The 26146-nt window shown below is 44.9% G+C and overlaps 1 protein-coding gene across 2 annotated transcripts in view; it reads left to right on the forward strand.

Annotated features, from left to right (window-relative positions):
* Window positions 1-676: 676 nt before the first annotated feature.
* LOC147898125 (alpha amino-terminal protein methyltransferase) overlaps window positions 677-26146 on the forward strand; it is a 34262-nt gene continuing 8792 nt past the window's right edge. For both annotated transcript variants that reach the window (XM_087379533.1, XM_087379534.1), the window contains exons 1-7: window positions 677-962; window positions 1059-1203; window positions 1283-1341; window positions 1514-1639; window positions 1735-1836; window positions 6452-6506; window positions 6616-6713. In XM_087379533.1, coding sequence (XP_087235659.1) covers window positions 693-962; window positions 1059-1203; window positions 1283-1341; window positions 1514-1639; window positions 1735-1836; window positions 6452-6506; window positions 6616-6713 — 855 coding nt within the window. In that variant the 5' untranslated portion in view covers window positions 677-692. The remainder of the gene's footprint in view (window positions 963-1058; window positions 1204-1282; window positions 1342-1513; window positions 1640-1734; window positions 1837-6451; window positions 6507-6615; window positions 6714-26146) is intronic.

Genomic DNA, 26146 nt, shown 5'->3' on the forward strand with positions numbered 1-26146 from the left:
TAATTAATTAATAGGAGGAGTGTGTCAATATACCTCAGCTTTGTGCTGAGGCCCATGCATGTCAGAAAATGTGTCAATATACCTCACCTCTCCAAGACCACGCTTGGCACTCAACCAATGGGTGGAAGAGCTGCGTTACTAAGAAGGTTGCAGCCATGTTGCAAGGAGGCGGTGCAAATTTCAAAATCACCTAAGCTTTGCATTGAGGGCCATGGCTCCTAGAAAATGTGTCAATATACCTCACCTCTCCAAAGACTGAGTTTGGCATCTAGCCAATGGGCAAAAGAGTTGCATCACCAATGGCCTCCTTACAGCATTTGCCTCGTGGAGCTCTCCTTTGCCTAGATAAGGATTCTCCTACGTGTCACCTTTGCTTTAAGAAAATATAGAAGATAGATAGATAGATATAGATATAGATGCATATACATGGAGTGGATAGATCAAATTTCTTGGCACAAACTAGGAAATGCACTCTTGGTTCACACTACCCGCCCGCCATCCTCCAAAAGGTGGTGTGCAGGGTGATTGTCCTACTTGGCCCAAAAGGAGGGACGGGGGCGTGACACTGACACAAAAGATTTGTGTGCGGCCCATCAAAGCTGCCCAGTGGATGGTTGGTGACACAAATTAGGAGGCTATCCTCCAAATCTATGGTAGTGTGGTTGTCTTGGGAGAGATGTGAAGGGGCAGCAATGTGGCTTTCCTTGCAAACACTCAATCTTAAACCTAGGCATCACCAACACCATTACAATCTGCACCTGCGTTCTCAAGCCCTTCTTTCTGTGTGTCCACATTCTGTATCACCCAAAATGGAGCAGGGAGGCATCGACTCCGAAGGTAATTCCTACTCCAGCAGCTCTCAGATGTGGTCCGTCGAAGCTGGCGAGAATTCCTCCTGTGAATCTCCCTCTGACCCCGCAAAGAAGCATCAATGGTACCTCAAGGGCGTCCATTACTGGGAGGTCAGTGCTTCCTTTTGTTGTTTTGCCACAGATTCCAACTAATTCGCTCCACTCTCATCGCTTGCTTCCTTGCAATGCTTAATCGTACACTTACAGGGCGTCGAGCCGTCTGTAGACGGTGTCCTCGGTGGATATGGGCATGTGAGCGAGCCCGACGTAATAGCTAGCGACGAATTCCTCAAGGAACTGTTGAATCACCTTTCGCGGGCTCACTCGCCGGGGAAACGTTTGGTAGCCTTAGGTGAGGGTGCAGTTGATTTATTGAGCGATACGATCTTGAACCGTCCTCTTGTCCGATTCTTACCTAGTTGAATCGTCAGATTGTGGAGCTGGTGTTGGCAGAGTCACGAAGAACCTTCTATTGCGTCACTTTCACGAGGTATGCTGCTACCGACGAATCTATCTGATAAAGAGTCGATCTTCCGTGCTGTGCTGACCTTTTCTTTTGCTGTAGCCGTCACAGTTTTTATGCAATTGTGCTTTCCCTAGTGTGCTGTATACTTTTTTGTATGGGTGCTAGCAGTGACCTGGACGCAATCTCAGTGTTCCAGGTCGATCTGGTGGAGCCAGTCTCCCACTTTTTAGAAGCTGCCAAAGAAGAATTGAAGAATGCGGGCATTGGGGATAAGCTCCTGGAGTCACGGAGAGCTGTCAATTTTTACTGCATTCCGTTACAAGTACGGCAGTCTTGTTTGGGTCTTTCTCCAGTGCTATGTATTAATTGTCTTTCTTCCAAATGCTTTACCTGGACCTTTGGCACCCTGGTTTTTAGGAATACACTCCGGAAGCAGAAAGATACGATGTTATTTGGGTACAATGGTGTATTGGACATCTAACGGATCAAGATCTTGTAGCTTTCTTCAAAAGGGCCAAGGTGAGACACGAATCTTCACATTATATTCTGAGTCTTCTCCTTTAGTGCTAGCCTTTACCACAGCTGAGTCTGCCTTCACTTCTGGAGTGCCGACAGAAACTCAGTACGAAGGCCTTTTTATAAATGGATGCTCAAGTATGTGTGGGTGTGTGGATTTCTATGTATGAGAGCATATGTTTATACTATGGTCTACACCCACTGTTGGGCATTGATGCCTCGTGGGAATGTCATAGTAGCTAGTCCCTGCTATGCGATATGGTTTTCAACCTTATGAGTGACTATCATGAGATTGAAACTGCACTATGTGTTGTGTTTTTAGAGGATGAGTTTTGGCATGTTCTTGGATTCATCTAGATATATACACTATATTCTGATTATTTAAAAATGTGTACGTCGAAAGTTGAATTTGGGGAACCTGTCCCTTAAAACTGATGGTAAATTTCAGATTAAGTGTTGTTCTTTCAAAATATCAAGTCTAGTCATAAAGTTTGTTTGAATCTTACTTGCAAATATTGTATCTTCGGAAAGGTCCAATACACCTTCATGATCTTTGTTGCTTATAGTTCACAATTGGTGCTGCGCATAAAAGCATTTAAAGCCGGTATGAACAACTGTACAAGCTGAGATTTGGGAATGTATTGCTCTGTGGGAAGGGCAGCACGGTAGTGCCCTCCATTCTTTCTCTATTCCTCCCTTTTGATTGAAGATCACTTGCTGGAGAGGTTGAAGGATGGGATAATGAATGGGAGGAAAAGTGCTTTTCTGTTACAGCGAGCTTTCACTCTGCAGGAGGGGATCTTCAGGCCCCGATAGCCTGACTTTTGTAGGGCAAACTGCTGCTCGAACTGTTATGTGCATCCTGTCCACATGGATGCAATGGCACACCTAGACCTTTGTCATGTAGCATAGGCTTTACCTTCATTTCTGAGCCTCAAGTTGAGGAGCAGTCTTGGGACAGCTAAAACAACATTAAGGCCATATAAGAGTCCCAGCAGCAGCAGACACGAAAATAGTTGAAAGTGTTTTTTTGTTCAAAAAGTTGGCGCGCTCATCTTTAGAGAATGTTTGTCTGACTTGGTCAAAGCTGACCACAGAGTGCCAAACAGGGTCCATTTATAGGAGGGCATCTGCCCTTGAAGGGAGGGCCAAATCCCTAGTGTTGTGGGCTAGGGGCCCTTGTTATGAGAGCCCTTTAAGGGCGTTTTTTCAGCAGACTGGTCGGCCTGTTTGGATGGGCCAGAATGATGCTGCTGGTTGGTTTTATGGAGCAGGCCTTGGGCCTCTATATAAAGAGGCCATTGGGCCTCATTCATTCATCCAACAGTTTAGCAGAAAAGGCAGCAGACAGGAGCAGCCAGAAGACACTTACTTGGGCCTCATCCTGGAGGTGAAGGAGAGTAGAAGGTGTGCTGCAGACTGAGCTCTCAAGGGCTGAACCTTGGCTGTCTCTCAGGGCAGCAAGGTGTTGTGATCTGGACAGAATGTCTACAGAAGCTCGAGGTGGAGCACGCGGGCTCGAGACTAGAGATAGCCGGTAGATAGGAGAAGGACCTTGTGGTTAGATCAAAGGACCACACCATTGGTGGGGCTCTGGACCTCTCTCTTTTGTATCGTGTCCATAGCTTTGGATAGAAATATGCTATTTTGGTGTCTGCTATATCTTGTCTATTGATGAGTCTGCACACCTATGCTATGCACATAAGTTTAAGAAGTTTGTGATTCCACACCTCACACCACACTGTGTGAGCTCTTGGGCTATTCTATCTGTCTTTCACTGTGCGTACCTTCTATTGGTCTATTTCTAACAGGGCTTGGGCAGTGAGGACATATCAGGAGGTGCATGGCGGGTTTGGGTAGTAAGGACTTATCAGGTGGTGCATGGGCTGGGGCATCATAGAGCGATGTGGCATATGTGTGCTAGATAGTCGAGTTTGTGATGGGGATGGGTGGCTTCCCTTTTGAGAGAAGTTCCAGTGGGATTTCCTCCTCAGAAAGAGCAAATCACGTCATTTAGCATAAGTGAGAGGAAAGTGTGTCTCTGCCTCGGACGTCGTCAAATGCCAAGAGCTTGCTCGTGTACAAGGTGGCACCCAGCAGCGAACCATGAGTGAGGGTCTGAGGCATGTGCAAGGTCTTCATCTTTAAGGAAAGTTCATAGATCATGAGACAGGTGGCATGGTAAAAGTGTATTTGAACATGGTTGATTGTAGGAGGATCCCAGCCTGTCTCTTGTAGCAACCAAGATGGTGAATGCCAGTAGGAGTTGTCAGCACCATGGAAGGGGGGGGGGGGGGGAGGGGGAGGGACTGTAAAATCATGTACTCCTAATACAAAGGCCAGGGGCTTCATGAAGTAGTTCACTGTACTTGTCTCCCACCATGTGGGAAACAAGGGAGCCCTTTGGATAATGGCCATCTTTGAAGGCCGTTATGTATGATCAGGTCATGCACTGCCCCCATGTCCAATAAAGGTGGTCCATACCTTGTTACTTGTGGTGCATCATCTGAGTGCCTCACTATTTGGTACGTCTAATGCAAAGTCTAGTAGGCCCACTTATCTACTCCCTCTACGCCATGAAGTCACCTAGGAGGAGGTTTTTCCCTCTAAAGAACTCCTTGATACCAGCGTGTATCATCTCATATGGGCTATGTCCCTCTGTGGTGACCTCATGCTCATTGGATGATCTATCTAGGGGAAAGTAGCATACTGGAATGAAAATCGGCCATGCGGTTGCATCAAGTGACTGAAGTCATATCCACAAGTGTCGCACATGCTTCTCCTCCTGCATCACAGATATGAGGGGTCTCAGATGCGAACTGAACAGAATACACCCCCGGAGCCTCATATCCTGCTATCTTTGCTCATCTCCTTCTTGTGAGACGACTCCCATGCGTATCTTGTCACTATGGATAGCCGTCTCTTAAGATTCTCGTGTGTGTGTAAAAGAAGCCATCTCTATTAGTGTAGGTATCTAAAAACCGTCCTGGATCAGACCAAGGGGTGGTGTTATAGGTCCACACAGCAATGCTCAATCTGTTTTGCACCTCTGCATCATAGGCCGTCATGTGCTGTTTGTACCCCTCTGTCCTCTTCTCCTTTTTCTCGGATGATCACCTTACCATCTTTATATGCCGCCCATTTCCCTTCTTCCCTTGCCGCCATCACTACGATCATCCTGTTGCTTCTATGTTCTTGCTACAAGAGCGTGAGGGTGTATGTCCTAGTCCCCTTCAATGTTGCCCTCATATCTATGAAATTGGATCCGTCTACTGCAGTCCGGAATCTCACCACCATTGGCCTCATTGGTGCATCAGCTTTACCCACTCTCCAAGAGGCCTCAAAGGTTACATCAATACCAATCTTGGTAATTAATGCTTCAGCATTGGCCATTGAGGACCCATTGCCAGTCCTCTGACAAGTATCTTCAAGGCTTTGCTGTTCCTTCTCTTGTCTTCCTCTAGAGCATTGGATATGAATTCTTTCTTTGGGCTGAGGTACCTTTCTTGACTACTTCCTTCAATTCTATGATCTTTGCCTTTCCCTTTGTTATCTGCTGTGAGAATTTAGTGTGCTTGTCAGCCATCCCTTCCATGATTTCCTTGTGCTGCCCCTGCATAGTAGCCTGCATGGCTGCCATTTCCTTACTTAGCTGTTCATTCTTTGATTTTAGCTCCCTGTTACCTTGCATGAAAGCCCCATGAAAGCTCTGGTGACTTCATCTCTTTGAGCTGTTGCAGCTCTGTTTCCATGGCTTGCATCTTTTTCTTGGTGCTGGGCTTTTCCAGCTCCCACTCAGCCTTCTCTTTTTCCCATTCCTTTCGCTTATGTTTCTCTTTCCTCCACTCTTGTATCTTCCCCCGCTGCTGCTTCACTTCAGCAAGGGAACAAGAAACTCAGATGTGGCCTTAGGTGGTGTCTGTGCGGTCATAACCTGTTTAAGGGCCCGCTTCCCCCACTGGTCTTCTATGCAGCCCCGTGTCATCATGGTGGACACGGAGCCTTAGGCACTCAGTCCTGCACTTTCCTACTCTTCTGAAAGACCCTATTCTTGCAACTTTTTTACATGCCAGATTGTTTGCTGGTACCTTTAACAGTCCTTCAGTGAGTTTTCAGCAGACGTCTTCCCCACCAGTCTGGTAGCAGTAACAGCAGCAGTTGTACGAGCTATAATTACTAAAACTTTGTGATGAGTACGACAGACTTAATATTATTGTGACAAGACTTGACTTGAGACAAAAGGTGAAAAATACCTAAGTGGAGATAGGTTTCGTTATATCAAGTATGACTGTAATATGGGACGTTAATGGCCAATGCATTTTTTTGATGTTTTGGTTAGGAATAGATTTTGACAGTCGAGTATAGCTTTACTTTCCAAACTTTTGTTTTGAGTTTTTGCCAAAAGTTATGCTACTTTGATTTAGGATTATGAATAAAGAAATTAATGTTTCTTTTGACTCCTCGATTTTGAAATTTTGGGATGCTCGTATATCGTGTCCATATTAATTTCATTTTGCCAATTTATACTTGTTTTTTTTTTCATGAATACTGTTTCTTTCTGATGCCCTATCCATTATTTTTGAAGACCATCATTTATTGTCATACATGCGATACACAGGTGGGGCTAAAGTCTGGTGGTTTCTTCGTCTTAAAGGAGAACATTGCAAAGAATGGTAACTATCACAACCGCTATGATTCTAAATTCCTAATATTTTTAGGGGAAAGTGCTTTCTAATATTAGTTGGCTGGTTTTCTTATACTTCTATTTGTTTTTTTTGACAGGGTTTGTTGTAGATAAAGTGGATAGTAGTATAACGAGATCTGATGCTTATTTTCGAAACCTTTTTCAAGAAGCTGGCCTATACTTGTATAAGACCAAGGTAAGAAGTAAAGAATTCTTTAAAGCTCTTTCAGAATCATGCAGAGATTGTGTACTTTCAAGCTTGAGACACGATCGATTTGTTTCTTGTCAACTAGGAGGACAACATATCTAATTTTGGCCCACAATTGGGTTTATAATAAATAAAAAGATGACAAGGGAGAGTAGAATATGCCAACTATGTGATCAAGGTATGGTTGAAACAGAAGAACACATGGTAATGATATGCCCTCACTATGCACACATTAGGGAAGAGTTCAATCACCTCCTTGAGGGACATAACAAACTGGCTGATTTGCTGCATAAAGGGTCACCTTCAGCTTTAGGAACATTTGTGTATAAGCTCTTCAAGCATAGGAATCCACCTGAATCCTAGAAGGTGGTTTCTCTTTCCACCCTCCCATCTTCGGGAGGAGCTTTCATGTACTTGTGATTGTATTGCTCAGGTCCCATAGGCCGGTTTTGGTCTTCAGAGGACGATAATATATTCTTCTTCTTCTTCTTCTTCTCTCGGCCCGCTCAGCGTCCTGTCTAGCCTCCTGTCTGGACCTGCTCAGCCCATCTAGCCTCCCTTGCTCAGCCCATTCTTGTCGAGCAGGTCATCGAGGATGTCGCCGTTGAGTAGAAGGTCGTCAGGCACAAACCGTTGCCGCCACCGCCGCCGCCTCCAAGTCATCGCCGTCGCGTAGACTCTAGTTGCGCCTGAGGCTGACTAGGAGTAGGAGTGAACCCACCCCGGGTTGGGCTGAACCCTTGGCCCAGCTTGGGGTAGCCTTAGCAGAGGGGCTCTCATTACAAGCCACTAGATGGAGTTTCCCAAAGCAAAGCTTTTTGCTACAACCATAGCCAGCTAGAAGCCCTCCTACGCTTCCATAGCCTCAACACCATCTCCCTATGCCTTGACCTACCACAGATCCGATAGTAAACTTGATCCACATGAGCATATTTATTTCTTATAGCAAGATCTTAGAGCTCGGCATTGCCTCTCTGGAGAAGACAGTTTCAGAAATGAAAAGCAAGGGCAATGAGAGAATAATTCAAGAAGTTCTATATCGATGCAGAACAGCAGCACCTGCACCACAGCTTGTGACCAAGGTATAAGAATTGGTTACCACTCAGCTCAACTTGATTAAACAGGAATTCACAGCAATGGTGAATGCCATAATCAACAAGTGTGATGTCTATGAGGAGGTAAAAGAGCAAGAAACCAAGGATGGGAATAACCGGATTATATGCATAGGAGGGCTGCGCGAGGATTGGACTCTAGAATGTGAAAGTATGAAAACAAAGATTGAAGATCTCAAGAAGACAATTCCCCAAATTGAATGATATCCAAAAGAGAGACTTTACCCACTAGAAGGGGACACAGGCAAGAGTAATCTTTCAAGACATGACATCAAGGATTCATGTAGATATATGCTTTTGCCGTATTAGCAAACATGCAAATTTCACCTTGTGAACTTTCGACCATGTTGTGGCTTGTTGGTATTGCGATAATTAATTCTATCTTAAGTGGTGTGTTGTCCTATGAGCAGCAAGTTTAGATGCTCGTCTGGGAGAGACTAAAATGAAATTGTTTAGTCTTTATAGGAAGTCGTAGCTTGAATGAAGAGATTTTGGACTACTTTTTGATTAGTCTTCTCCTTTAGTGCTAGCCTTCGTCATGGTTGATTGTGCCCTTCATCTTCGGAGTGCCGACAAAAACTCAGTATGAAGACTTTGTATAAATGGATGCTCAAGTATGTGTGGGTGTGTGAATTTGTATGTGTGAGAGCAAACGTTTATACTATGTTCTACACCCAATGTTGGACGATGATGACGTTAAAGGAGATGTCAAAGTAGCTAGTCCTTGCTATGCGTGATGGAGTTTATGGTTTTCAACCTTATGAGTGACTATCGTGAGATATAAACTGTGGGGGTTAAAGGTCACTGTGTCTTTACCCCGGTTATGTACAATACTCAAACACATATATAAATGAATGAAAAAGAAGATTAGGGTGGTTTTGCACCCACCAAAACTTGTGGCTCTCTGTCTCTCTCTCACCTTCCATTCTTGCTTCCGTTGAGATCACTCTCAACTGGTATCAGAGCCCGGATGATCTAGCTGAGCGTGCGTGAATGCTTGAAGCTCAGCAGCTCTGTGGGAGGAAGGAGAAGCTCTGTGGGAAGCTTTGTGGGTGACTTTACTTGCATCTGAGTGTGTAGAGACCTTGCAGGAACCTTTGGAAAAGTCACTTTGGTTTTGCGAAGTGGTTTTGAGAGCCTGTTAAGAGTTTTCAAAGAAAAAGTCATTTTTTGAGCTTTTCCCTGTTCCGTTCGATGATAGAGACTCCATATTGACTTGTAGAGGCAACTATTGCTTGCTTTTGGTGTCCACTTCACTTCAGGAGCTTGAAAACACCTTCATTCTTGAATCTGGGATCATTTCATTGGATTTCTGACTCACTGTGTCAGTTTCTGCGTTTTTTGCCTGGGTGTTGGAACTCAAGTTTGGAGCAACCATTTGCAGATCTGTCAGTTCCGATGGACTCAGGAGGTCCTAAAACTTCTATGTTGCTCATCATTCGCACTCCGGTGGAGTTTACAAACAGCTCTGTTTTCAAAAACGTTTTTCAGTCCGTGTGTTGGACCCAGTGATTGAGACCACGGTTTTCAAAACTGTGTGTCCCATTGCGTTCCGGTCGTCCAAAAATCCCTACCTGTCAGTTTTTGCGCAATTCGGTGGAGGATTTTCAGAGTTATAGATCTCTGTGTATTCGATTTCGTCTCTCTGTTATGCATTTTTCATTCTAAGGTTTTCAAACCTTAGATTTATGCCACTTGGCAGTGGATAAGTGTTGACTCCTATTTCTCACTCATCGGTTGGGATTTTGGAGTTCTGGCAGAAGAGAGATATTTGCAGGTTTTCTTGCTGAGTTCGATTATGCAATGGCGCCCATGTTTTGAGGCATCTTAGGTTCTATTTTCAGTAGCGGTCATTACCGTGGGACTATGATTTCTTGAGCATACCTTATGCAGATCACTCTGGTTGCAGTTTGAGCAGTGTGTACTCATTCGTGGTATGCATTGGGTTGCAGTGGATGATTTATAGGCCATTTGGATGCATTACGGTCCTTATTGGATGCGATGATAGGCTCAAATTGCCTTGTGGGATGCTATTTTTTATGGACGCTTTGCACATGGATGCTATTTTATGCTGAGGGACAGCTTTGACACATTGCAGGTGATGCACTGATAGTGCTATGCTCTCTTGGATGAGATATTATTAATGCATATGCCAGTGGACGGTGTTTGCTTGAGTCATTTGGCACTTATTAGCATTTTCTTTTGGGCCATATTTGCTCATATGGATGCATAGTATATGCACATGAGTCAGATGCATCTTTTGATGCTTTGAGCTTTGAGTTTTGGTGATATTTCACTCTATTGTGGCATACACATTTGGGTGCACCTGGTATTTGGTGTGATTCTCTCTTGCAGGCACTAGCATTTGGGATTTTGTTTCATTTGCATCATGGCATCCTCTTCCATGTATGAAAAGGAGTTTTTCAGCATTAAAAAGTTTGATGGAACAAACTTTTCTTTGTGGAAAGAACAAATAAGGGATGTGCTTATTCAAAAGAAGCAGATTAAACCCTTGGCAGGGATTGAAGCTAAGCTTGTAAATATGTTTGAGGATGATTGGAATGAGTTGGATGCATGTAGCAAAGTCTACTATTAGACTTCATCTTGCAGAGTCAGTTTATTTCACAGTAGTAAATGAGCAGACTACGGAAGATTTGTGGAAGAAACTGTGCCACTTATGAGAAGGAAACTGCCTCTAATAAAGTTTACCTCATGAAGAGGTTGTTTGAGCTACAAATGAAGGAAGGGGTCTCCATTGCTTCTCACTTGAATGAATTTAATATTATTTTCAGCTAGCTTCAGGCTCAGAAGATGAGTTTTGATGTGGAGACTAAGGCAATATTATTCTTATGTTCATTGTCATCCTCATGGGATACCTTCCGTACAGCTGTTAGTAACTCTGCACCTGGTGGAGTACTGAAATTTGATGATGTTGTGGGTAGCTTGTTGGCCGAGGAGATTGGACGGAAGTCTATGGATGGCAACAAGCAGGATGCAGCCTTAAATGTGTAAAGGGGCAGATCACAGTTCACGGGGAAGTCCCAAGAAAGAGGGAAGTCTCGTAGCAAATCCAGGGCACGGAATATTGAGTGTTACCACTAAGGCAAGAAGGGCCATATGAAAAAGGATTGCCACAAGCTAAAAAGAGAGCAAAAGGATAAGAAAAAGAATGCAAATTGGGATGCAAATCAAAAGGAAGATAGTCCAAGGGAGGACAAAGGAAAAGTGAAGATCGAGGAGATCAATGCAGTCACACATGATAGTGACAATGACGTTCTCTTCATGTCTAGTTTATCTGCAGAGTTGCTTACCACTTCAGATGATGCATATTCCCAGGATTGGATTTTGGATTCTGGTGCTTCATTCCATGTTACTCCCCATAGGGAATGGTTCTTCACTTATGACAGTGGAAAGACAGGTTGTGTGCATCTTGGAAATGACTATGCATGTGACATAGTGGGAGCAGGTGACATAAAGTTTTCTTTTGTAAATGGGTTTGCATTTGTTTTGAAACATGTGAGACATGTGCCTAAGCTGATCAAGAGTCTTATTTCAGTGGGTCAGCTAGTGGATGTTGGTTTTCACACCACTTTTGGCTTTCAAAGTTGAAAAATTCAGAAGGGCTCCATGCTTTTCGCCAGGGATGCCAAGTATGGGACTTTGTATCCCTTACATGTATCAGGGGTATTTGATCATGTTGTTGCAATAACCGAGCAGCCAAGCACTTCTTTGTGGCATTGCAGGTTGGGGCATATGAGCCAGAATGGAATGAAACTTTTATGCCATTTGGGTTATGTGCCGCATTTGAGTTTCTCTGATTTTGAATTTTGTGAGCATTGTCTCTATGGGAAGCAGACTAAATCAGTCCATAAAAGAAGGGGAAAGAAAGAGTTTGAAATGCTTGATTTGATGCATTCAGACGTATGTGGTCCCATGCCTACATGGTCATTAGGCGGGGCTGAATACTATGTGACATTCATTGATGATGCAACTAGGAAAGTGTGGGCTTATGCTATAGCTCGGAAGAGTGATGTGTTCCAGGTATTTCAGAAATAGCTGGCCTTGGTTGAGAATCAGTGAGGTAGAACGCTTAAATGCCTACGGACTGACAATGGTGGAGAGTATCTCTCTCATGACTTTCAGCATTTCTGTGATACACGTGGGATTAAGAGGGAGCTCACATCCCCTCGTACTCCAGAGCAAAATCCAGTTGCAAAAAAGATGAACCGTACCATTCAAGAAAGGTTGCAATGCATGCTTTCCAATGCAAGTCTTTTTGGTGGTTTTTGGGCTGAGGCAATGAAGACTGCAGTGCATGTGATCAATAGATCACCTAGTAAGAGTTTGGATGGTGTTATTTCTGAAGAGGTATGGAGTGGCAAGAAGCCCTCTTACTCTCATTTGCGTATATTTGGGTGTGAGGCATATGCACATGTGCCAAAAGAGCTTCGAAAGAAGCTAGATCCTAAGTCTAGGAAATGCATCTTTCTGGGTTATGGTGAAAGTGGAGAGATGGGCTATCGTCTCTGGGATCCAGAAGCAAAGAAGATCATACGCAGTCATGATGTGGTCTTCAATGAGAAGAAGATGCATAAGGCACCCATGAGGGATGTGGAAATGAGGAGAATCGCTTTCCAGGATGTGAATCCACCTGCATATGTTGATAGACAGCAAGCTATCCATGCACCAAATGTGCAAGAAATGGTACCACCAAGTACTCCCACAGGTATACAATCAAGGGTAGATGATGGATCATCTATTGATGGAAATGATGAGCCAAATGTGGCTGATATGCAGGTGGGACAGCAATCTGAAATGCCCTTGAGAAGATCATCTAGAGTGTCTAGACCGCCTGATAAGTTTGTTCCAGGGGTAGACTATGTGATGCTTACTGATTGCGGGGAGCCTTCTTGCTACAGAGAGGCTATGATGCGTGAGGATCAACGCAAGTGGGAGTATGCTATGCAATCAGAGATGAGTTCACTTATGAAGAATAAGACTTGGGACTTGGTTTCCTTGCCACATGGAAAGAAAGCATTGCCATGTAAATGGGTCTACAATATGAAGGTTACAGGTGATGATGTGCCTAGGTACAAGGTCCGTTTGGTTGCTAAAGGGTTCAAGCAAGAGAAGGGTGTGGGACTTTGATGAGATATTCTCTCCGGTTGTGAAGATGACCACACTTAGATGCATGCTTGGACTAGTGGCAGCAGAGGATATGGAGCTTATGCAGATGGATGTCAAGACAGCTTTCTTGCATGGGGATTTGCATGAGGAAATTTACATGGCTCAGCCGGAAGGCCTTGAAGAAAAGGGCAAAGAGCATTTAGTTTGCAAGCTGAAGAAGAGTCTCTATGGTCTTAAGCAAGCGCCTAGAGAATGGTATCAGAAGTTTGATGCTTTCATTCGGTCCCAGGGTTTTAGAAGGAGTGAAATTGATCACTGCCTCTACACTAAAAGGGCTAAGGATAATAGCTTGATAATCTTGGCACTATATGTGGATGATATGCTATTGGCTAGCAAGAATACTTATGAGCTAGATGCATTAAAGGCCAAGTTGCATGAGGCCTTTGATATGAAGGATTTGGGACTTGCAGGTCATATTCTTGGTATGCGCATCACGCGTGATCGGAGTAGGAAACTTCTTTGGCTTTCACAAAAAGAGTATGTTACAAAAGTATTGCAGCGTTTCAATATGAAGGGGGGGAAGGCAGTGAGTACTCCATTGCCTCCATATGTGAAACTGAGTCATACAGATAGTCCCAAATCAGATAAGGAAAGGGCCATGATGGCCAAGGTTCCTTATGCATCAGCAGTTGGGAGTCTTATGTATGCTATGATAGCTACTAGACCAGACATTGCATTTGCAGTGGGAGTTGTTAGCCAGTATATGGCTAATCTAGGAAAGAGGCATTGGGAGGTAGTTAAGTGCATCATGAGGTGCATGAGGGGTACCAAGGAGATGTGCATCTGCTTTGGTAAAGGAGACATGCGTGTACTTAGGTACACAGATTCAGACTATGCAGGGCATGTGGATAGTAGGAGATTCACTTCTGGTTATGTGTTCATCTTTGCAGGTGATGCAGTGTCGTGGATGTCTCGTGCACAGAAGTGCGTGGCTTTGTCTACCACAGAGGCTGAGTATGTTGCAACCACAGAGGGTTGCAAGGAGGCTATATGGCTTGATCGGCTAGTGGGAGATTTGGGGATTCATACAAGTGTACCGACATTGCATAGTGATTCCATGAGTGCTATTCAGCTAGCACAGAATCCGGTTTTTCATGCAAAGACTAAACACATTGAGGTCAGGTACCATTTCATCAGGGAGGTACTTGAGGACAAGCGCATAGAGCTTGTCAAGGTTCATACAGATGATAACCCTGCAGATATGCTGACGAAGAGTCTACCTAGTCAGCGGTTTGAGTATTGTCGTGTATTGATGGGCTTTGGATAGTATGCTCACTGGTTGTTCTCCCTTAAAGGCACATTGTCCTTTAAGTGGGAGGTTGTGGGGGTTAAAGGTCACTGTGCCTTTACCCCGATTATGTACAATACTCAAACACATATATAAATGAATGAAAAAGAAGATTAGGGTGGTTCTGCACCCACCAAAACTTGTGGCTCTCTGTCTCTCTCTCACCTTCTTCCATTCTTACTTCCGTTGAGATTACTCTCATAAATTGCACTATGGTTTGTTTTTAGAGGATGAGTTTTGGCATGTTCCTAGATTCAACTAGATATATGACATCAAGGAACAAAGTCCTGCCGACAGAAACTCAGTATGAAGACTTTGTATAAATGGATGCTTAAGTATTTGTGGGTGTGTGAATTTGTATGTGTGAGAGCATATGTTTATACTATGGTCTACACCCACTTTTGGACGATGATGACGTCAAAGGGGATGTCATAGTAGCTAGTCCTTGCTATGCGTGATGGAGTTTATGGTTTTCAACCTTATGAGTGACTATCATGAGATATAAACTGCACTATGGTTTGTTTTTAGAGGATGAGTTTTGGCACATTCCTAGATTCAACTAGATATATGGCATCAAGGAACAAAGTCCTTTTTATAGGAGAAATGGGGGAGAGACAAAGCTGAAACTGAAACTGAAATGAGAGCAAGACTAGAAGGAGACACAAAGCATAGAGATACCTTGAGATGAGTGTAGACAAGACACAAGATTGATACATTCATTGATGTGACACCCACAATATATAGGTGAGAAGTACAAGATAGAGTAGACTCACTGACTTATGGGACAATTATAGAGGTGCCACATGGCACTAGACTAGACTAGGAGAAGTACACCTAGTGTGCACTTATCTCCAACACCCTCCTTAAGTGGACACTAGAAGGAAGACAGAAAGATAGGACTATGACATGACAAAAGATAAGACCAAGACAGATAGACGAGACAAGGACTGAGAGACAAGCCAGAAGACAAGATAGACAAGATCCTGAGATACCCCTCCTCAAGTGATATCCTCATATGGGTCCACAAGGGTAGTGACAAGAGTGGATCATAGACAAAGAGAGAAAGAAAGACAATTAGCCAGTAGAGAGGTCCCACAGAGAGAGAGACTATCAGATAGACATGAGAGAGTCTGACATATAGAAGATAGATGGGGACATAGACAGAGCATGCCAAGAGAATGTGGGTAGCTAATCCACAAAAGATAGGCATATAGACAAAAGACAGAGTGTCAGAGACATGTGACTAAGATCACACGAGACACATGAGAGTGAAGAGAAGACTGACTGATAGTAGACAGACTGGACCTTGCAGACACTTTTCTGGGAAAAAAATTAAAAATTTCTGGGAGGAATAAAGTCCTCAGACAAACCAACAAGCTGAGAGGTACGAGAGTATGGATTTCAGAGGAGCTCATCCTGATTCAGCTCAACAAAAAATTTACAAAAGTAAAAGAAGCTCGAAAGAAAGGAAAATGGGCTGTTTCTTGAGATGGTATAGCACTGATCAGACTTTTCAATCCTAGACCAGTCTAAATATGATGTAATGACGGCCACTTCACAGTAGTGTTAGACTTTAGTAGTTTGCTAAATAATTTGAGCTGAGATGCCTTGTCGACTCTCTCCGACACTTAGAGATGTAAGGGCTTTCCTTTTTTGGATGTGTACTGTCTCATAGTCCCATGAGGGCTTCTGTAGCGGTTAATATATCTATCTTTCTTTCTAGCTAACCAATGCATTTTGGCATGATGCTAGAGTTATAGCCATATGTATCATTATTCTTTAAACAAAATAAAAAACGTTTGTTAGTGGTGCTTTGAAAGTGCATTAAGGATTTTAACCAAGGAACTACCCTAGTTAAGGAGACTTTCAAAAGAGTTGTCGAGAAAATCGCAATTTTTACTAAACTGCTAAATTTAGGCAAAGTCCAAAATGTAGATAGGCTCGAGTTAGTCATCTCCTGTCTATATATTAGAGAGTGAGGGCGGCTATGTGTGTGCCCGCCCAGAGAGAGGTGTAGTGAATTAGTCCATTTTCACTGTGTTTTTTGCAGGTTAGTTGGGACTCTAGCCAAGACACCATGCCAGGGCTAGAGGCAGTGTTAGCAGGCTGGTTTAGGGCCTGGTATAGGCGCTAATATGGGCCAGTAACCAGGCCAATTAGTGGCCAGCCAGAGGCCAACCTGAGACCCTGACCATGTATGGTTAACCTGACCAGATCTGGGTTGGGCCATTCGGTTAGTTAGGTCGGGTCAGTCAGCTGGTTGGTCAGTTTCTGCCAGGGATCCTCATATAAATAGGCCCCCCTTGCCACTCTTGTATAGAACACGATTGTGGAGGTTTTCGTAGCAAGTTTATGCAGAGTTTTTGCTGACATCACCTGTGCATTTCCATCTGTTGTCATACGCATTTGTTTGCTGTTTGCTTTCAGTTTCTGTCTGTATATTAGAGAGTGAGGGTGTCTGTATATTAGAGAGTGAGGGTGGCTATGTGAATGTGCCCGCCCAGAGAGAGGTGTAGTGTGTTAGTCCTTTTTCACTGTGTTTTTTGCAGGTTAGGTGGGAGTCTAGCCAAGGCACCATGCCAGGGCTAGAGGCAGTGTTAGCAGGCTGATTTAGGGCATGGTATAGGCCACAATATGGGCCAGTAACCAGGCCAATTAGTGGCCAGCCAGAGGCCAACCTGAGACCCTGACCACGTGGTGTTAACCTGACCAGATCTGGGTCAGTCAGCTGTTCGGTCAGTTTCTGCCAGGGATCCCCATATAAATAGGGCCCCCTTGCCAGTCTTGTATAGAACACGACTGTGGAGGTTTTCGTAGCAAGTTTACACAGTTTTTGCTGACATCTCCTGTGCATTTCCATCTGTTGTCATACGCATTTTGCTTTCAGTTTCTGCTCGCATATCTGCTGCACTTTCACATGGTATTAGAGCAGCAGGTTGTCTGAGAGCTTGGACGTGGAGAGTGTTTGGAGCTGATAAAGTTTGCTGCTGGAGAGCGTTTGGAGCGGGCTGACAGAGTTTACTGCTGGTAGGCGTGGATAGTTGATGTAGTAAAGCGGTTGAAGAAGGTGATCTGAAGGCGATCTAGAGTTGTGGCCAGTCCAGGATTAAGGCGACTTTTGGGAGAAGGCTGTTGCAGGCGTGGACAGATCAGGCCATCTAGATGTCCATTTATGCGAAAGAATCCATGGATGCTGTAGAGAAGGGGGAAGGGGCAGATTTGGAGATGGGGAGAGAATAGTAGAAGGAAGGGAGGAGAAGAGAGGAGAAGGGGAAGGAGAGAGGAAGAGAGAGAAGGATGAGGGGATAGAGAGATAGAGAGAGGGAGGAGAGAGAGTGTGAGCGTAGGCACCAGGTAGCAGGAAGGAGGAGGGAGTGTAGATAGGATTAGATGTCACATCAAAAGTCAGTACAAAGGTGTGGAGGTGGACTTATATAGTCTCCCTCTCCTATATCTCCTTTTTGCCCCCCTCTAGGCCTAAAAATCCCCTAAGCCAAATTAGGCCTAATCTCACTAACTTGGCCTGATCTTGGCCTTCATTACAACCATCCCCGCTCAATATAATTTTGACCTCAAAATTGTAAGTGGTGGCTGGAAACAAAGGCTCCTTGCTGCTGCAAAACGGGGAAACATTTGCCACCCGGGTCAAAAGGAAAAATACGATAGTCCTTGTCCCCATAAGTTGTGGCACCACCGGGGTCATGTAAGTGTTGATCTCACCTAGCATACTTGTCATGAAGAAGCTTCAAAAGCATACATATTGGCTCTCCCCAAGACGGCTATTTTGGGACCTCTCCGTGCCTTGCTGCCCACTTTCCCCCACGTCGGAAGCATTCATTGTTTTGCCATAGACCTTGTAAGGCAGGTTTGAGGAGTTGTTGTTGCATTGCATTTTTCAACTGCCCATATGCTAGGAACTGAAAACCATTATGATTATAGCTGCTGTACTCAGGCTCTAACACTTCTAGCAGTGCTTGTGCTTCCTCAGCATTCCAAGGATTTTCAGTCCTCACCTGTAAGGCCTTCAGCTCTGGGCTGTATCGCTGTAATTTACTTCTAACCATGACACCCATGAGGTCTTTGAAAGCTGCCCATGTGTAGGGCTTCCAAGAGGAAGCTCTCAACTTTAACCAAGTGTGGGCATGGTGCATGCCATCATGAGGAACCTTGCCTTCATCATCCATTGGATATAATCTGAAATATCCTTCCACAAAAATCTGTCCAGGCTGCATTCGAGGTGGCCTACACTCTATGTAGAGTCTCATTTCTGATTCAGATCGAGGCCAAATCCTCTCATAGGCATTGGGCTGAAGCAAAGCTGAGAGATGAGTGCTAGAGGGACAGGCTCTCCCAGAAACATCAACATGAGGTTGGGATGTACCAAATGGCAGCAATGAAGATGGGCCTATATCCCCTGCACATAACTCAAGGATATCACCCCTTGGAAAAGTCGCTGGTGGAAGTCTCTGGCTGAAATTTTCCATTGGTGAGATCATAGGAGGCTGCTCACTAATACGCTTCCCAAAGATGGAAGGATTTGGCTACAACAGCGTCCTTGCTGTCCATATTCATTTCCATCATGTGGGCCGCTGCTTTTATTTGAGCAGCTATCCCAACGTAACCCTTGTATATTTGCAGCAGTAATAGCCTGGAAACAATCAGATTTTTGTCCTAGATATTGAGGCATCTTCCACGGCTTTGAAGCATGATTTAGCTGCGTACTAGGGAGACGCATAGCATGGCTGGGCTGCATGACAAACATTGGCCTGGCTGCATTCTCCTCAGATGTTGGGTGTCTGCTCTTATAGGCATGCACAGCCTTTGGCATCACTCCCCTCGGAATCATAGTTCCAACAACTTGCTCTATGGCATTTGTATCTCGACATTTAGCATAGGACATCGCTGTCAAATCTAACAGCTGAATATGTAAGGTACAACCACCATCATATATATCCCGACCTTGCAAGCTGCTTCGTGCTTGCAATGCACTAGCCTGTGAGGCATAGTGTAGTTCAGCTTGTAGACCACCTGAAATCGGATGCATGACTATCTTATCAATACACCCAAAAGGAGAAAATACTTGATACAACACATCCAATATAATGGGGTACACAAGATTGTGGATGGTAATCAAGGATTCCATTGGGCTGTGAATTTTCCCCACGTTGAGGCTGCCCTAATTTTTTTGCATGCTACATAGAGCCTTGCATAACCTGTCCAGAACTAGAGGCATGTCGTCCCATTTTCCCTTCATACGCATGCGGCTGTCCCATCGTGTGCATTAAACCTTTGTGGTTGCCCCACTATGCCAAATACATGCACATGTGCTCACTTTCTGCCTGTCTCAAAGCTCAAGAGGCTTGGAAGAAAAGTTGATGAAGATGCTTGGGAGGAAGGTCGTTGAAGAGGCTGGGGAGGGGGGGGGGGGTTCCCCAAGTCACCTAGGACACTTAGGACTCCTAACCTAAAGACTGGTAAGATAGTTAGGGCACTGACTTAGCGTAGCCCAACCTAAGTTGATGAAGATGCTTGGGAGGAAGAATGGGGTCCAAATGAGCCCAAAAAGGGCAGTGGAAAGCTCCTAAAAGAGGCTGGAATTCTGAGATTTTGCCCCCTTTTATATTTTTTAAAAATTAAATAATTGGGGGGGGGGTCCCTAAGTCACCTAGGACACTTAGGACTCCTAACCTGAAGACTTGTAAGACAGTTAGGGCATTGACTTAGCGTAGCCCAACCTAACCTACTAATTGAACCTAGTTAGGTTAACCTAAGTGACCAGCTAACCTAACCTACCTGACTAGACCCACCCTACCTAACTACTATTTTGTCCCACCCCACTAACTAAACCCAACCAGCCTAACTCGACCTATTGACTAACCCTAGTTAGGAATCTTAGACCTTAGTCTAAGGTTGGTGTCGGAAGTGGCGTCGCGGCGGCAGCGCACGGGTGTGAAGACGGTGAGGGCTTGCGGCGCTTGGGCTGTGACGGTGAGGGCTTGCGACGCTTGGGATTGCGAGGTGTTGGGATTGTGGGTGTTGATGACAGTGACAGGGTCGATGGCAAGATTGGCTCAGAGATGGCGGGCAGGATTGTTGCGTTATGCTTGTTGGCGACCGACAGGCGGGCAGACGTATGCTCAGCACTGGACATTCTGCCATACATGGTAGCCCTCATACGGCGACCTGCTCGTCATCTGTCCCATAGCCGAATTGGAGCTCTACGACCTGTTATCCATCTGTGCCCCAGTCGAATTAGAGCTCGCTAGTAGGCTCGTGTTGCTTGTTTGGCATGCTTAAGTCTGTTTACAGAGAGGTGATGGCGAATGTTTTGAGGCTCTTTGCGTTGTGGCGTTGGTCAGCCAGTGTTTTGTACGTCATTATGCCTTCATAGTAATTTGTCGAAGGGGTGCTGATGTAGCTCAGAATGAAGGGGAAAGAGGAAGCAAAAGTGCCAGAATCGGGCTCTGATACCAATGTAGAGAAGGGGTAAGGGGAAGATTTGGAGATGGGGAGAGAATAGCACAAGGAGGGAGGAGAAAGAAAGAAAGAAAGAAAGAAAGAAAGAAATTTTATTAGAGTCTTTGGAAGACCGATGGATCTATGAGACTGAAAGAAAACCTGATACAAATCACAGTAAGGGTGGAGCTACTAAAACAAACATCATCACTCGTGCTGAATCCTAAGTCTGATCATACATAATCAAATACATTTGGGTGTGACAATGAAAAGAAAAAAGACTGGAGCGGAATCCTCCGTATGTCATGTCGCCTTGGCTGGTGCATAGTTGGTGATGGGACGCTGGCGTCCGTCAAGGGGTGCCGTGCATCTCGGTCTCCTGGACGAGGCTTGACACAAGACCAGAGCCACTGTGACTCTCCTGGGACGTATCTTGGGTCTAAACAATGATGGGAGGTCCCCCAGAGTGATCTGTGTGTCCCCTCGATGTCTCGTGTGTCGTGCTCCGGTCATCGGGTCGGGGTCTCTGTCACGTCTCCGGCTAGAGACTGGACGATCAATGTCACTCGATGGGAAGAACTCTGTGATCTTGCTCTGAGAGGTGTCTGATCATGTGGCCAAGCCTTGTCACCTGAGTAAGTACTCTTTGTGTCGAACTCCCTCGTGAATGAAGGCCGCGAGGCATCTCTGATTTGGGTAGGCGAGGAATCTGGAAAGGAGTCTGGAGCCGTCTCTGAAGAGACACACTGGTAGCGACTTCGGATCTCGTAGTACACTGGGCACCTGAAAATAAAATGCTCCTTTGACTCAACCTCTTGACAGTCGCACAATATGCATATGCAATGCTCCCTAGGGATCCCCTCTGCTCTGCCGCTCTCTATGCGGAGGCGGTGTGATGATACGTGAAACTGTTCGATGGAGATCCGTAGTGAGTGAGGCATATGAGGAGAGCGTGGGGGAGGGAGACCTAGGGCAGAAGATGCCCAAAGAAGAGAGAGGGAGGGGGCTGCCACATGGGCAGCACCTCACAGACAATAGAGGAGGATCCTTAAAGGAACAGTCAGGGACCTGCAGCAGCCTGATTGCAGAGAGATTTCCAGCAAGGACAGACGGCGCTTCAGTACGGAGAAGGTACAGAATGCATACGTGGCTGTACTGGGCTGGTATAGGCCTGGCAGGAGGCAAGGATGCTGCAGCAGCAAGGCCAGCAATGGCACATTAATGGCGGGGGGAATCAGCAGGAGTGTCTGCCATAGAACTGGCTGGCTAGGGCTGGTTGGAGCCAGCCAACCAGGCCAGATATTGGGCAGAACTAGGGGCTGGACCCAGCCTTGAATTGTGGGCCAAAGGCCCTAGAAAAGAGGGCCCCAAAGGGGCATTTGTAGGCAGACCAGGTCAGGGCCTGGTCAGCCTGTTTGGGTCGGCCATAGGCAGCCTGACTGGTCGGTTTTTTGCCAGCCCCTTAGGGCCTATAAAAGCAGAGGCTCTTGGCCTCATTCATTATCCAAATATCCAGCAAGTTCAGGAGCAGACAGGAGCAGCGAGGAGCCTCTCCCTTGGGCCTCACACTGGGGGTGAAGGAGAGTGGAAGGTGAGCTGCAGACTGAGTTCCCTAGAGGCTGGACCTTGGCTGTCTTCTAGGGCAGCAAGGTGTTGTGATCATCATACCTTCAGGAGCAGCCATTCACAAGCAGGTTGGAGCAGTGGAACAACTATCTTGGGGCCTACATTCAGGAGGACCAAGGGGACCTGTGTGCTGCAGACAAAGCTTGGCAGGGGCTGCCCACCTAGGCTGATTCATAGGCAGTAAGGTGGAGAAGAACACACTAGACGGAAAGTCTACAAACGCTCGAGGTGGAGCACGCGGGCTCGAGTCTAGAGATAGCTAGCAGATAGGAGAAGTACCTTGTGGTAAGATCAGAGGACCACACCATTGGTGGGACTCTGGATCTCTCTCTTTTGTATTGTGTCCATAGTTTTGGACGGAAATATATTATTTTGGTGGTTTCTCTATCTGGCTGGTTCATTGTCTATTGATGAGTCTGCACATCTATTCTATGCACATTAAGTTAAGAAGTTTGTGATTCCACACCCCACACCACATTGTGTGAGCTCCTGGGCATTACTATCAGTCTTCCACTGTGCGTACCCTGTGTTGGGTAATTTCTAACAGAATATCGGGCCTAGTATTGCACAAATAGATGAGGCATCCAATAGCTTGGCTGTAAAGTGTGACATCCACTGATTCACCTGCATCATACATAGTAAGCTTCAGCCCCGGCTCCATGGGAGTGGCTATAGGCTTACAATCATGCATGTTGAACCTATCCAAGAGCTTCTGCATATACTTGGATTGAGACATAACGATGCCATGCTTGTCTTGTATAAATTGGATCCTCAAATAAAAATTTAACATGCCCAAATCTGTCATGTCAAATTCAGCTTCAACTCAGCTTTGAAATCTGCAATTATTTCCTCATTTGACCCTGTGAGCAGCATGTCATCTACATAAACATCTACATAAAGAATGATGACCAAAATATCCCTCCCATTCTTCTTGATGTAGAGGGTGCTTTCCGTGGGACTGTTATGTAACCCCTTACTTGCGAGGAATGCATCAAACTTGGCATACCATGCACGTGGGTCTTGTTTGAGCCCATATAAAGCTTTGTTTAGCTTGCAAACCTGAAGTGCATTGCCAGAAAGTTGAAATCCAGGAGGTTGTTGAACGTAAACCTCTTCATGCAAGTCCCCATTAAGTAAAGCTGTTTTTATGTCCAACTAATGGACATTCCAAACAAAATTCGCAGCCATGGCAATAACTGATCTTATGGTGGTCATCTGGGATGTAGGAGCAAAAGTCTCCTCATACTCTATGCCCTTATTTAGTGCATAGCCTTTGGCAACCAGTCTTGCCTCGTACCTATCAATGGACCCATCTGGCTTTCGTTTCACTTTGAAAACCCACTTGGTACCAATAGCATGTTACCTGGTGGCAAATCCACAACATCCCAAGTCAGATTTTTCTCAATGGACTGCAATTCATTGTGCATGGCATGCATCCAATGCACATTATCCTTTGCTACTTCAAAAGAGTCAGGTTCTTCTTCATCAAGAAGAGTACCTACATAAGTTGTCTCAACTGAAAGTGCTCCCCTTGCTTGCCTTACTGCACTATGAGTCCTGCCAGGCAATGGTGCCTCAAGTCTACTCTCCCTGAGTTTCTGTAGCAACCAATTCGGGACTGTTTTGGCTGCGTGTATCTCTTGAATCTCTTGCCTGGCAACTTCATCCACACCCGGTGGATTTACAAAATCAGCCTGTGGCTGAATCGGGACATATGGATGAGGAGGAGGTTGCTGTAAATTCTGCAGCATAAGCCTCTGGTGGGGAACCAAATGCTATAGGAAGCATCCCCTAAAAAACATCATTTGAAGAAGCTGGAATTGTAAATTCAGCATTGTATGTGCTGAATATAACATCTTTACTCACAAAAATCTTACGAGAAGCAGGATTGTAGAGACGATAGCCTTTGCTTTGTGCACTATATCCAACAAAAATGCATTTAAGTGCCTTATCTGACAACTTGTGTCAAAACTTTACAGGCACGTGGGCATATGCAACTCAACCAAAAACTCTGAACTGATCCACTGAAGGATTTCTCCCATGCCATGCCTCATAGAGAGTGATTGTCTTTAAAGCCTTTGTGGGAGCCCGACTAAAAACATAGTTTGCACACATGAGGCCTTCAAGCCAAAACCTGTGAGGCAACTTTTTACTGGTAAGCATGCATCTATCCATCTCCATAAGAGTGCGATTCTTGCGCTCAGCTTTGCCATTTTGTTGAGGTGTAAGCCTCACTGTAAGCTGATGCGTGATGCCTTTCCTCTTCAAAAATGCCTCAAACTCATGAAACATATACTTCTCCCCTCTATCTGTGTGAAGTGTCTGCACCTTGAGTCCTGTCTCATTCTCAACCATAGCCACAAAGTGTTTGAAATGCATAAACACTTCTAATTTTGCCTTAAGGCATATGCAACTCAACCAAAAACTTTGAAGTGATCCACTGAAGGCTTTCTCCCATGCCATGCCTCATAGGGAGTGATTGTCTTTAAAGCCTTTGTGGGAGCCCGATTCAAAACATAGTTTGCACACATGAGGCCTTCGAGCCAAAACCTGTGAGGCAAATTTTTACTGGTAAGCATGCATCTATCCATCTCCATAAGAGTGCGATTCTTGTGCTCAGCTTTGCCATTTTGCTGAGGTGTAAGCTTCACTGTAAGCTGATGCGTGATGCCTTTCTCCTTCAAAAATGCCTCAAACTCATGAGACATATACTTCCCCCCTCTATCTGTGTGAAGTGTCTACACCTTGAGTCCTTTCTCATTCTCAACCATAGCCACAAAGTGATTGAAATGCATAAATACTTTTGATTTTGTCTTAAGACCATAGACCCAAGTATAATTGGTGAAGTCATCTATGAATGTAACATAATAGAGATAACCACCAAAAGCAGGTTTCCTCATGGGACCGCATACATCATTGTGTATGAGCTGTAATTTACGTGTAGCTCTTACTGCACCATCCTTCTTAAAAGGAAATCTATGCATCTTGCCAAGGATGCAACCTTCACATGCATGAGGAGGAGGTGACTCCAAAGGAGGCAATGCATCAACCATAGCATGCTTCTGAAGTGTCATTAAGCTGCCATAGCTTATGTGCCCATACCTGGCATGCCATAACTCCGCATTTTGCATCGCAGCAATGGGAGTGCTCACTGAAAGTGCTAGATCAGATATTTTTTCATATATGTCAAGTTGAAAGAGACCCCGATACAAAGCGCCAGACAACATCAAAGCATAGTCATTCTCTTTGTCTCCTACTACACACTTAGCATCATCGAATATAACCTGAAATAATCCTCTATTGAGAGAGGACACTGAAAGCAAATTCTTCTTTATACCTAGCACATAGAGAACATGTGAAATTCTGAATCTATGCCATCAGTGGATGTGAGGATGATATCCCCGACTCCACACATTGAATAAGAAGAATTATTTGCACAAGTCACCTTCTTTTTAGTAGGTGGAGGGTGCAGAGATGCAAAAAGGCTCTTCTTAGAAGTGATGTGCTTAGAAGCACCACTATCAAAATACCAAGTATTTAGTGTCTCATTGACACTGAGAGAGCATGCATCTTTTGAAGGATCATAACTGCAAGTCGAAAAAGCATATGGATGATCATCAATAGTGGCTGTAGTATCTGAATTACCCATTGAAAATCTGAAACGCAAGACAAAAAGGCATAGTGCTCTTGCACAAAGTTGGCTGTAACATCTCCCCCATCATGTGCATGAGGAGCTGATGCATCTGACACAA

This window comes from Dipteris shenzhenensis, chromosome 9 (assembly GCF_047967505.1).
Source record: "Dipteris shenzhenensis isolate YYH24624 ecotype China chromosome 9, Dip_SZ_1.0, whole genome shotgun sequence".
Classification (NCBI taxonomy): Eukaryota; Viridiplantae; Streptophyta; class Polypodiopsida; order Gleicheniales; family Dipteridaceae; genus Dipteris; species Dipteris shenzhenensis.